The following is a 13,671-nucleotide window of genomic DNA, read 5'->3' as shown; positions in this document are numbered from 1 at the left end:
GTCTTTATTAGCCAATGCATTGGAGATATTCCAATCAGGCCATCATAGGACTGAGGAATTCTCCGAGGAAAAGTCAGCACCCATGTTTATATACAGTTAAAAGCAAAGCATTGTTTTCATGGAAACTTACGAAGAGCGACTAAACATCACTCCTTATCTCTCTTCACTGCTTCTGGCAAGAAGGATTTAAGTGTCCTCAGGCCAGGTCAGTCACCAGAAAGCCATTGTAGGACGAAAGGTGCCCAGTATTGTGGAGATGTTAGATGAGAGCACTCAGGAGTAAAGATGGATGACCCTGAAGGCTGCAGTTCTAAACACGCTCTTACTAAGGGACTAAGCCCCATAGAACTCAATAGGGCTGACTTCTGAGTAGATATGGTTGTGCTGTTGTGAAGGCTTGACCTGGTGACGGGGAATTTAGGGATTCGCTGGACTGGGGGTCCTGAAGAACAGGCTTGCAGCAAAAACTAGGCCTTTATTAAAAGGAAACGCAAGCACGGTCAGACTCCCATGATGTTGGTGAACCTCTGCAACATGGTGCTGCATGCCTGGAGTTTTATACATTTCAGGACAAAGAAATTAGCATTAACGAATCACGAGTCTCCAACCAAGCATTAGCTAAGCATTAAAACATTCACAGCAACTTTCACAACAGCGCAGTTCTCTATTACAGCCTTAATTCTTATCAAGCCCTTGAAAAGGGAATGTTCTGTTCCAGTCCTCTTCCTTCTTATCTTTTCCTTGAGCTAGTTACCATGGTTACCATGCACACCAGTTCGGAACAAGGCTGAAGATTACTTAGCTGGCCTGCTACTTCTCTGTTTTATTAAGACCCTATACTTTTCTAGGAAAATATATTCTCCTATATGTATATATATATAAAAATCTCCTCAGCTCCCCCCTCTAGCTTCAAACGATGTCACATTCTACTTTAATTTATCCTTGCCAATTCTCTCGATTACAACTTATGGCGACCCTATGAATCAGCTACCCCAAGAGCATCTGTTCAGGTCTTGTAAGTTCAGGTCAGTGGCTTCCTTTATGGAATCAATCCATCTTGTTCGGCCTTCCTCTTTTTCTACTCTTCTTCTTTTGTTTCTAAAAAAGGAAATTCTAAAAGCACAATGGCAAGCAATTCCAACAAGGAAAAAAGGGGGGAAACAGCAGAAGAAGCCAGTGTGGCTTCACAAAAAGCTTAGAGCTGACCTGAAAACAAAAAAGGGCACATACAGGAAGTGGAAAGAAGGCCAGGCCACAAAGGAAGAGTACAGGCAGGTACAACGGAATTGCAGAGATGGCGTCAGGAAGGCTAAAGCTGAGAATGAGCTGAGGCTAGCGAGGGATGCTAAAAGCAACAAAAAAGCTTTCTTCAGGTATGTCCATAGTAAAAGATAAAGAAAAGAAATCGTGGCACTGCTACTAAATGAGGATGGCAAAATGATAACAGATGACAAAGAAAAGGCAGAAGTGCTCAATTCCTACTTTGGCTCAGTCTTCTCCCAAAGAAGGGCCTATGACCCTCCCGGGAAACATGAAGTAGAAAGGTCAGGATTGGAACTCTCAGAACCTCTGTCTATTATCTTTGAGAAATCATAGAGGACCGGTGAAGTGCCGGATGACTGGAGGAGAGCTAATGTTGTCCCTATCTTCAAAAAGGGCAAGAAGGAGGAATCGGGGAACTACAGACCAGTCAGCCTAACATCAATGCCTGGAAAAATTCTGGAGCAGATGATAAAGCAGTCAATCTGTAAGCACCTTGAAAGCGATGCAGTGATTACAAGGACCCAACATGGATTTATGAAGAACAAATCCTGTCAAACTAATCTTATTTCGTTTTTTGGTCAATTAACCTCCCTTGTAGACTGTGGGAATACTGTGGACATAATATATCTCGACTTCAGCAATGCTTTTGACAAAGTGCCCCATGGTATTCTGATTAGCAAGCTAGCTAAATGTGGGCTAGATGGAACAACTATCAGATGGATCTGCAGTTGGCTCCAGAATCGTACTCAAAGAGTGCTTATCAATGGTTCCTTCTCAAACTGGGCGGAAGTAACGAGTGGGGTACCACGGGGCTCGGTCCTGGGCCCAGTGGTCTTTAACATTTTTATTAACGACTTGGATGAGGTACACAGCATGCTTATCAAATTTGCAGATAATACAAAATTGGGGGGCATACCTAATACCAGGGAAGACAGAAACAAAATTCAAAGGGACCTTGATAAGCTGGAGCATTGGGCTGAAAACAACAGAATAAAATTCAAGAGGGATAAAAGAAAAGTTCTACACTTAGGAAAAAGAAACCTAAGTTATAAGATGGGGGATACTTGGCTCAGCAATACGACATGTGAGAAGGATCTTGGAATTGTCGTTAATCACAAGCTGAATATGAGCCAATAGTGTGATGTGGCTGCAAAAAAGGCAAATGCTTTATTAGGCTGCATTAACAGAAGTATAGTTTCCAAATCGCGTGAAGTATTAGTTCCCCTCTATTCAGCACTGGTTAGGCTTCATCGTGAATACTGCGTCCAGTTCTGGTCTCTGCACTTCAAGAAGGATGCAGATAACTGGCTCAGAGGAGAGCAGTATGGATGATCAGAGGACTAGAAACTCTTCAAGTACATGAAAGGTTGTCACACAGAGTAGGGCTGGGATGTCTTCTCGATCGTCCCAGAGTGCAGGACACGGAATAATGGGCTCAAGTTGCAGGAAGCCAGATTTTGACTGGGCATCAGGAAAAACTTCCTAACTGTTAGAGCCATACGACAATGGAACCAATTCCCTAGAGAGGTAGTGGGCTCTCCGACACTGGAGGCATTCAAGAGGAAGCTGGACAGCCATCTGCTGGGAATGCTTTGATATGGATTCCTGCATTGAGCAGGGGGTTGGACTTGATGGCCTTAAAGGCCCTTTCAAACTCTACTATTCTATGATTCCACATTAAAGGAATGTGTATGGCTTTCCCCGTGTGGATGGTTTGATGTGCCTGATGATTACCATTCTGACGATTTCCACACTCCAAATATGAATAAGGTTTTGTGCCCTGTAGGAGTTCTTTGATGCACAGTAAGGATGCTACTCCGCCTGGCTCTTTCCACGCTCCAAACATTTATAAGGTTTGTCCCCTGCATGAATTCTTTGATGAACAGTAAGGCTGCCAACTTGACTAAACCTTTTTCCACACTCAAAACATTTATGTTTCTCCCCTGAATGGGTTTTTTGGTGCATTGTAAAGGCGCTACTGTTACTGAAGTCTTTTCCACACTCCAAGTATGTATAAGGTTTGTCTCCTGAATGGGTTCTTTGATGCATAGTAAGCTTGCCACTCTGACTGAAGCTCTTTCCACACTCCAAGCATTTATAAGGTTTCTCCCCTGTATGAGTTCTTTGATGCTCAGTAAGGGTGTCACTCCGACTGAAGCTCTTCCCACACTCCAAACATTTATAAGGTTTGTCCCCTGCATGAATTCTTTGATGCACAGTAAGGGAGCTACTGTGACTGAAGCTCTTTCCACACTCGTAGCATTTATAAGGTTTGTCCCCTGTATGGATTCTTTGATGCATAGTAAGGGAGCTACTGTAATTGAAGCTCTTTCCACACTCGTAGCATTTATAAGGTTTGTCCCCTGTATGAGTTCTTTGATGCATAGTAAGGGAGCTACTGCAATTGAAGCTCTTTCCACACTCCAAGCATTTATAAGGTTTGTCCCCTGTATGAATTCTTTGATGTCTGGTAACGTTGCCACTCCGACTGAAGCTCTTCCCACACTCCAAACATTTATAAGGTTTGTCCCCTGTATGAATTCTTTGATGAACAGTAAGGCTGCCAACTTGACTAAAGCTTTTTCCACACTCGAAACATTTATGTTTCTCCCCTGAATGGGTTCTTCGGTGCTTTGTAAAGGCACTACTGTTACTGAAGTCCTTTCCACACTCCAAGCATTTATAAGGTTTGTCTCCTGAATGGGTTCTTTGATGAACAGTAAGCTTGCCACTCTGACTGAAGCTCTTTCCACACTCCAAGCATTTATAAGGTTTGTCACCTGTATGAGTTCTTTGATGTATAGTAAGGATGCCACTCCGACTGAAGCTCTTCCCACACTCCAAACATTTATAAGGTTTGTCCCCTGTATGAGTTCTTTGATGCACAGTAAGGATGCTACTGTGACTGAAGCTCTTCCCACACTCTAAACATTTATAAGGTTTGTCCCCTGTATGAGTTCTTTGATGTATAGTAAGGATGCCACTCCGACTGAAGCTCTTCCCACACTCCAAACATTTATAAGGTTTGTCCCCTGTATGAGTTCTTTGATGCACAGTAAGGATGCTACTGTGACTGAAGCTCTTCCCACAATCCAAACATTTATAAGGTTTGTCCCCTGTATGGATTCTTTGATGTCTGGTAACGTCGCTACTCTGACTGAAGCTCTTTCCACACTCGTAGCATTTATAAGGTTTGTCCCCTGTATGAGTTCTTTGATGCATAGTAAGGGAGCTACTGCAATTGAAGCTCTTTCCACACTCCAAGCATTTATAAGGTTTGTCCCCTGTGTGAGTTCTTTCATGTATACTAAAGGTAGCACTCTGAGTGAAGCTCTTTCCACACTCCAAGCATTTATAAGGTTTGTCCCCTGAATGGGTTCTTTGATGCACAGTAAGGTTGCTGCTCTGACTGAAGCTCTTTCCACACTCCAAGCATTTATAAGGTTTGTCCCCTGTATGAATTCTTTGATGTCTGGTAACATTGCCACTCCAACTGAAGCTCTTTCCACACTCCAAGCATTCATACTTTTTCTCCTCTCTTTGAGTTCTTTGATGTGAATTGACATTTGTGGTCATCTGGAAGGTATTTCCACACTCCCACAATTTATATGGTTTGTCTGCTGTGTACACACTTTCAGGTCCAGTAAGATTTGAGCTATTGCCGAGATGTTCCCCACGGTCACAGTGCGTATATGGCTTCTTGCCTGTGTGACTCTTCTGATGTCTTGTCAGATTATATCTTTGGGTGAAACATTTCCCACAGTCAGGCCATATATATGCTTTTCCCCCTGTATGACTTCTCTGATGTCTAGCCAGTTGATAATCCTGCCTGAAGTTTTCACCACACTCCAAGCATTCATACAACTTCTCTGCAGTGTATATCGTCTCATGCCTAACAATCACTGACTGATCAGAACAGCTGTTGCCACCTTCAGTGAATTTATATGTGTTTTTTCCTATATGCTGTTTTTGAAGGGAACTGAGCCTTCCACTCTGACTAATACTGATACTTTCCCCACAGCTTAAGGATGAATTCAGTTTCTCTCTAGCGTGAACTGTCTGGTGTCTAGCAAGGCTCGATTTATCAAAGAATCCGTTCCCACATTCCAAAAAATTGTATGCCTTCTCCGTCATATGCCCTCGCTGTTTGAGGACTTGTTGGCAGCTTAAGATTTTACTGCACTCAGGAGGCATTCTCATTTCCTTTGAGCAATGAGTTTCCTGTTGAATTTTATATTCACCACCCTGAGAAGTTCTGGATTCATCTCCCGGCTTCTGCATTTTGCTCTCCTCTTCCCTCTCTGCTCCATCTTGACTCCCCACTTCTTGTTCCTTCTTCTGCTCTTCAGGTCTTTCTGGTGACATTTCTGAGGTTTCCCCCTCAGCCATGATACCCCGGACACCTCCTGATGGCATAAAAGGAAAAGCAGGTATAATGCTGTGGAGAAACGCTATGCATGTATCTGTCTATGATTTGTACTTTGAAGAAATATTTCTGGGACTTCTGTTGATGTCAGAGTGTAATTGTTAAAATTCAAGGCCTTGTACTTTTACTGTGTTACAGACCTATTTAACAGTAGCTGCTTAGTGACACGTTTTGGAAAGGCAGCTGAGGAGGGCAGTGTGAGGCAGAGACCAGAGAAAGCTGAGGTGGAAATAGAAAACGGAGGACTGACTATTTTTTTATTATTATTATTATTATTACCTGCCCTTCACCAAAAGGTCCCAAGGCAGGTTACAACAATTTTAAAATATAACATTATATGTCGACCCAGTGTGCAGCAGCTGAGAAAAAGGCAAAGTCCATGCTAGGGATAATTAGGAAAGGTATTGAAAATAAAACAGCCGATATCATCATGCCGTTGTATAAATCTATGGTGCGGCCGCATTTGGAATACTGTGTACAGTTCTGGTCGCCTCATCTCAAAAAGGATATTCTAGAGTTGGAAAAGGTTCAGAAGAGGGCAACCAGAATGATCAAGGGGATGGAGCGACTGCCTTACGAGGAAAGGTTGCAGCATTTGGGGCTTTTTAGTTTAGAGAAAAGGCGGGTCAGAGGAGACATGATAGAAGTGTATAAAATTATGCATGGCCTTGAGAAAGTGGATAGAGAAAAGTTCTTCTCCCTCTCTCATAATACTAGAACTCGTGGACATTCAAAGAAGCTGAATGTTGGAAGATTCAGGACAGACAAAAGGAAGTACTTCTTTATTCAGCACAGTTAAACTATGGAATTTGCTCCCACAAGATGCAGTAATGGCCACCAGCTTGGACGGCTTTAAAAGATTAGACAAATTCATGGAGGACAGGGCTATCAATGGCTACTATTGTGCTCTGTCACCCTAGTCAGAGGCAGCATGCTTCTGAAAACCAGTTGCCGGAAGCCTCAGGAGGGGAGAGTGTTCTTGCACTCGGGTCCTGCTTGCGGGCTTCCCCCAGGCACCTGGTTGGCCACTGTGAGAACAGGATGCTGGACTAGATGGGCCACTGGCCTGATCCAGCAGGCTCTTCTTATGTTCTTATGAGTAGATTTAGGTAAAGGGAGAAAGCAAGAACCATTCAGCCTGTGCATTCACAAGAAAGGGGGCTGGCCTTGCCAGTATCAAACCTAAAATCACAAAATAAGGCGGGTCCTAAAAATACATGTTTGAAGCATCAAGGGGCAGGGTAAAGAGGTGCGTCTTCAACATTCACCTAAAACTTTACAGCGAAGCTGCTGGACACACCTCAGTGGGAGGGAGTTCCACCACTTAGGGGCTGCCAGAGAACGCCCTCCCAAAGGGCACCACCCCAATCTTCTGGTAGTGGAAGTACCAATAGGGCACCCTCTGCTGATCTCTGCAGGGTCTGTAGGGAAGATATTTGAGACTGAAGTCATTTAGGGCTTTACACTGGCATTAGCACCTTGAACTGAGCCTGGAAACCAACTGGCAACAAATGCAGCTTTTTTATAACAGGGGTTACATGAGATCTAGAAGGAACCCCAGCCAATAATCTGGCTGCTGCATTTTGGACGAACTGAAGTTTCTGAGCCATCTTCAACGGCAGTCTCACATAAAGTGGGTTGCAATAATTCAACCAGATGTTGCCAGAGAATGGAGCACCGTTGCCAAGTCATCTCTGACCAAAAGGGATAGAGGGGAGTGCGACCCTGTCCAGAACAGGCTGTCTCCCCTTCTCCCGGACATCAGAACCCAAGATACATCTGTCTTTTCAGGAATTCACCTCAATATATTGGCCCCCATCCAGCCATTCACCGCCTCCAAGCACTGGTCCAACACCTCAACTGCCTCTCCCGATTCAGATGGAACACAGAAACAGAGTTGGGCGTCATCTGCATATTGACAAACACCTCCCTCCAAATCTCCTGATGACAACTCCCAGCAGCTTCATACAGATGTTCATTGGGGGACCAGAAGGAGCCATGAAGAACATCACAAGACAGCTCCCATGGTGCTGAACAATAGCCTCCCAGAACTACTTTTTGGAAGTGGCCCTGGAGGTAAAAGAGTACCATGATCAACATTATCAAAGGTCACTGAGAAATCAAGGAGAACAAGCAGAGTCTCATTCCCGTTATCTTTCTCCCAACAGATGTCACCAACCAGGGCAACCAAAGCAGTTTCAGTGCCATGGCTAGGCTTGAAACCAGACTGGGACGGATCCAAATAGTAACTAATATATTAACCGCACTAGGGAGATGAAGTTCAGAAGAAGGGAGCCAGTGGTTGTGCCAGGCTGACATTCTACCCTGACCTTGAAGGTATAAAATTACTTAGGTTAAAGTATATGAAAGGACTGAGTTAGAACTCCGTCTTGATACAGAGCCAAAGGTACGAAGTACATTGAAATGCACCTTGCCCATCAAATGACACAGATGGAGTACAAGCTGAGCGTGAAAAGGGAATGGGAGGAGAAATTACAGAAGATGAGTAAATGTGGGAGGGGGAAAGTATAAAAGAATAAACCTCCACTAAGAGCCTCTGAATCAGCAAATTCTGCCTAAAATGGGGAGTATGAGTCAAAACCTACAGACAAATGTCTGGACTTACCTGGAGGAAACATGAGCTATGGAACTCCTTGCCACAAGGCAAATGATATTGCCAAGTAGATACCAAAGATTGGCTAATTATCAGTAGAAAATGTCAGTAATTACCAGCTGATCATGTCATATTTTGCTTCCATCTGCCACCATTTTATGACTGGCTCTGCCCTGCACCACCATCTTGAGACTGGTGGGCTTCAGTAATTTTCAGGTCTGTCTTCACCACCATCTCCTTCCAACCAGGAGATGTGCTTATGCTTCAAATTCAGCAACAAAAGCATATATACACAAATGAATCTGCCCTAAAGAGAGCCAGTCAATTGGCCTATCCAGGTGCAGGCAGCTTGGAGGGGGAAAGCTACGCACCTGGCCTCCCAGCTATAGTGTGGCTGTCACCCACCTTGAGGCAGAGGGCAAGGAGCAAGGCAATGGAGGGTTCGAGGCTGTGGGGGCAAATTTCCAGAGCTATTCAAGTGCTCTGCACAGCCCCAACCTACACCTTCCCGCTTACAGTTCCTGGGTCTATCCAGCTTAGTACTGTGTACTCTGAATGATATGGCAAGTCCCACCCACCCACTCCCAATAAGACACTTTAGATAAATAAGTCATAGCACATATGCCCATTTGCTATGATGCCTGTATTGCCTCCAGTCTCCGGGGAGAGTGCGGTTGCAGTCATGTGCTGCTTGTGGCTTCCCAAAGGCATCTGGATGACCGCTATGAGAACAGACTCCTAGATTAGATGGGGCCTCTGGCCTGATCCAGCAGAGCTCTTCTTTTAAAGCCCAGGCTAAGTCCATCAATACCCTAGAAGTGATCTAATTGGGATCCTTACCCAGGGAGGTTATCATCTCATGAACGTCCGCCATGACCTCCATGTAAAGGGCTCTCTGGCCTGGATCCAACAGGGCCCATTCATCCTCTGGGAAATGCAAGGCCACTTCCTCAAAGGTCACCAGACCCTGGAATATGAAAACAAAACACATTCCTCATAAACACTCCAAGGAAAAGTGTGGAAATTATCTCCCCTCCACTCAGAATCTGAAGAGAGATGTGGCAATTGGGGATTGTTCTTCAGTGTTCACAAATCACTGGATCGAGATGGCATTTATCTAAGGGTAAGGTTTTTACAGGACTCGAATGTAAAATTGCTGATCTTCTCACAAAAATATTTAACTTGTCCCTCAGATTGCCTTCCATATCTGAGGAGTGTTAAGTGGCCAATGTAATCAGATTTTTTTTAAGGGATCCATGAAATTAAGAGGCAGGTTAGCTGAATACTCTTCTGGGAAAACTACTCGAAACCATTATTAAAGAGAAAATTACCAAATGTATCTAAGAAGAAGTCTTTGTGAAGCAGAACCACATATGGCTTTTGTCCTTAGAATGCCACGGACAGTTCTGGTTGCCTCTCCTCAAAAAGGGTATTGTAAAGGTGTAAAAAGGTTTAGAAATGGGCAACCAAAATGATCAAGGGGTCAGAAGAACATCTGGAGCTTTTCAGTTTATAAAAAAATATGAGTAAGAAAAGACATGATAGAGATGTATATAATTATGCAAGGTATGGAGAAACAGGAAAGTTTTTTTCTCTCTCTGATATGATGATTGAGGGCCATCCAGTAAAGCTAGATGTTGGCAGCTTCTGGAAAAATAAAAGCAAGCGCTTCTTCACACAGCACAGAGTTAAACTCTGGGATTCACCATCACAACATGCAGTCATGGCCATCAACCAATCAAATGAAGATTAGACAAAATCATGGAGGAAAATGCCATCTACGACTCCTAGCCTTGAGGCCTACGTATGACATCCACTGTCGGAGGCAGTATACTACTGAACAGCAGTTCCTGGGAATCCCTGGAAGAGGGCTGTTGGGCTCAGGTTCCCCCTGTGGGCTTCCCAGAGGCATCTGCTTGGGCACTGGACCAGACGGTCTTGGGTCCTCAGTGGAGGCAACAGACTCCCTTAGAGGAAGCCCAGAAGTAAAAGAGGTAAGAGACAGGCCCCCCTGCAACTAGTCCCTCTGTGCTGAGGACGGACCCACTCCGGCTGTTCCCCAATGCGTCTCCCCAATGAGCTTTCTCCTACCTGAGCTGGCCACATAGTGGCTGTTTCCCCTCTAGAGAAAGGGGGAAGGACCTAGAATGTCACTCCGATGCCATTTCACAGCCTACGAAGGGAAAAAAAAGTGGCCCAGTTATTACTGAATTAGTACACAGCCCTATTTCGTCCATCCGCTCATGTCAACATTTAAAAAGAGGTTCTTGAATTGCCACAACAGGCAGGGGGTGGTGACCAAACAGAAATCAACAGTACATCGCATTTGAATTAATCCGGGGAAAGGGGGAAATATGGAATAGTATAATTAAATAATGATTATATAGAACAACGAAACAGAATAACATACGCATCTTAAACTTTTACGCCTAACTCTACTCAGAAGAAGAACATGGTAGGGGAAAACTAACTGGAACTTAACTGATGCTAAATCCTACACTGGACCATCTAAACTCCACCCGCCCTCTAGTTAAAGCTTTTTGCTGCTGTATCATCTCTGCTGACCTAACTACGTGAACCATTGAAGGGAAGAACATCCCTCCTGAACCCCCCTTTCCCTTCCATATTCAGCAAACCTCTTTCCTCTCCTCTCTTGAGCTTTACTTGGTAGCCTGTTTCTCCCCACCCCCGCATCCCTAAAATCCTCAGCCACTTCTGGCCTTTCCACCTCACCTCTCAACTATATATTTAAAATCATTATTCTTTTAAAATGATTTTTAGAAAAGGATGCCCCTTTCACTCTGACCGCTGCTTCTCCTCCCTTGACAATGGATGAGACTCCCACACCCTTCCTCGTCCCCCCTCTCAGCCTGAGATTGTTCTCTCCCCCCCCCAAATCCAGATGGTGTTGACACCTATGCTCATTCGCCAGCTGAGAGCAGAAAAGACCCAGGTCTTCATCAGGAATCTTTTTCTACGGCTGCTTTCAGGGTAGTCCGTAACCAGCACCACAAAAGCAGAAAATGCCCAATATTTGGAAAAGTTTCAACTCAGTGAGGGAGGGGAGGGGTCTTTTTATTGGCTTGAAAGGCAAGGGGCTGTTTTAATGGGAGGAGATCTGGGCAAGGGGGGAGTGGCTGCCAATTCCTGGTTCTATTCTTATGGGCAGATACATGCATATATACATATAGACACATGTATACACATATATACAAAGAAAGAGAGAGATTGACACTACAGTGGTTTTCCCTGGTTACCAGAAGAAATCCCTCAATGCTTGGAATAAAGCCAAATGCAGTATTGAGGCATGTGCCAAGTTCCAGTTGAACCAGGCTACAGCTACTCAATGATTAAAAACACTGCAGGTGTTTAAACCCCCCCAAACCTTTTAACATATCCCTGGCATGTGTGTGAAAGCATCAGTCTGGACCACTTTTTTCCCCAACCCTGCTACTGCGCTTTTATCATGCACCTCGCACAAATATGGAGGAGTAACTCTTGCCATCTTTTTATTCTGGCCCTGCTGCTGTGCTTGTAACATCCAGCTGTAGCGGCTGGGCTAGAACCTGGGAGACCATGAAGCTCACTGGGTGATCTTGGGCCAGTCACTGCCTCTCATCCTAACCTACCTCACAGGGTTGTTGTGGGGTTTAAATGAGGAGGAGGAGAACTTATGTACGAGAAAAGGGTGGGATAAATATGCAATAAACAAACAAAGGATGTGGGAAGTTGTTTGCATCAGTTGCGGGAAAAGCTGCACTTTCTAAATATTCTTGTCTGCCCTGCTACTGTAAAGGGCCAGCTTGCTTTGCTCAAATAAACGGCAACCTTGATTCTGCGAGAGAGGAAAACTGAGGAGGGCTGGCAGGAATGCATTTCACAATCTCATGATTAAAAGATCAAGGCTGAATTAAAGAAGGAAACAGGGAACGTGAAGAATCTGCCTTACACCGAGACAAACGGATCTGTCTAGCTCGGGATTGTTGCCTTTGGGATTTCTGAGGAATACTCTAAATAGATGGGACCCAGCAGGAGGGCAGAGCTGAGATCCGCGGGGCAGGATTGCACCCTCAAACCCTGGGGGTCCCTTGATGGAGGAGGGCTCCTAAAAAGGGTCCCCGCTTTCTTCCAAATTCCCCTCCTCCCTGCCCACCGCCCCAAATGGTGCACCTGGATCTCGGGGCTCCCTCCGTGCAGCTTCTCCCACACCTCCGCAAGCAGAAAGAGACTGACTGCTCCCTCCCTGCATTTCTTTCGGGTAGGCGGGACAGGAAAGGGGAGTCCCTCAATGGCAACCTCCCTTCTGCTCTAGGAATTGCTGCTCTTTGGTTCTTGCTGTTATTAACCATTAAAGAGCACACTGGCGAAGCCCCCTTGGTTGTTTCTCACAGAGGGCCAAGGGGAAAAGGGGGTCAGCAACTTTCTGGATGGTGCCACTCCTCCATGTTAAAAATATAAAATAAAAATCTTGTGCACATTTCTAATAAAAAGGCTGTCTGGGAAAAGTTTACATGAAAGAGAAGAACATGACTGTACAAAGAGGTCACTGGCAATCATTTTGCTTGATGCAACCTTTGATAAGGTTCTCTGGAAGTTCCTTTTCCAAGTCTTGTTTAAAACGAACCTTGGTGAGAATTTTATAAGCTGAGGGTTCAAGAGGGTGCATTCGGGTAAACGGAACAGATTCTCAGATGTTTGAAATCAGGAGGTACAAAACAGGGCTGCCTGCTATCACCTTTACTCTTTGCTTTGGCAATGGAGCCATTAGCCCAAATTTTGCGGGCCGATACTGTTATTAAGGGATTATGCTTAAAGGGTAAATCACATCTGTTAAATCTCTTTGCAGATGATGTTCCTGTTCTGGTAACAACCCTGTGCAGGCTATTCCTAGGCTAATTGAAATTATAAAGGAATATGGATTTCTGGCTGGCTTACAAATTAATTTTTATAACTTGGCTCCAAAATTACAAGTGATTCTACAAACTCATTTAAAACTTTGTGTTTCTGCACTCAAATATCTTGGGGGTTTTATTCCTAAAAAATAAGCAAAATGGAATCGCTCAGCTGTACTCCTTTGATAAAGAAGGTAAGAAAATTGTTGCTGGATTGGAAACACTTGCCTCTTTCATGGATGGGCCGAGTTGCAGCAATGAAAATGATGGTTCTTCCAAAGTTATTGTTTCTGTTTAGGACAATCCCAATTGCTGTCACCACCCAGAAATTAAGAAGTTGGCAAAACTTTTTACTGAGGTTCATTCATCAAGGGAACAGGCCTAGATTTCGTTAATATAAGAGGGCAGCACAGGGGGGTGTAGGGATACCAAATTTGAAACTGTATCATGATGCTGCTCACTTGAAAAATTTGTTG

At 44.4% G+C, this 13,671-nt stretch overlaps 2 protein-coding genes across 3 annotated transcripts in view; both read right to left on the bottom strand.

Annotated features, from left to right (window-relative positions):
• Positions 1-13,671, bottom strand: part of LOC133381551 (zinc finger protein 501-like) — a 110,118-nt gene that overhangs the window by 78,045 nt on the left and 18,402 nt on the right. The window lies entirely within an intron of this gene.
• LOC133381532 (zinc finger protein 271-like) lies at positions 461-12,575 on the bottom strand. Its single transcript, XM_061620737.1, has 4 exons — positions 12,474-12,575; positions 10,395-10,476; positions 9,144-9,270; positions 461-5,669 (listed from the first exon to the last, which is right to left on the bottom strand). Exons 2-4 carry the CDS (start codon positions 10,407-10,409, stop codon positions 3,076-3,078), a joined length of 2,736 nt encoding a protein of 911 aa, XP_061476721.1. The 5' UTR covers positions 10,410-10,476; positions 12,474-12,575; the 3' UTR covers positions 461-3,075.

This window comes from Rhineura floridana, chromosome 3 (genome assembly GCF_030035675.1).
Source record: "Rhineura floridana isolate rRhiFlo1 chromosome 3, rRhiFlo1.hap2, whole genome shotgun sequence".
Lineage (NCBI taxonomy): Eukaryota > Metazoa > Chordata > Lepidosauria > Squamata > Rhineuridae > Rhineura > Rhineura floridana.
Note: the sequence above shows the minus strand (reverse complement) of the source record. Positions and strands in the feature narration are given on the sequence as shown.

Excerpts from the sequence above, each read along its gene's own strand:
- LOC133381532 (XM_061620737.1), bottom strand. Across the intron at positions 5,670-9,143 it reads TGAGATGATAACCTCCCTGG|GAGGTGTCCGGGGTATCATG; the intron begins GTAAGGATCCCA and ends TTATGCCATCAG.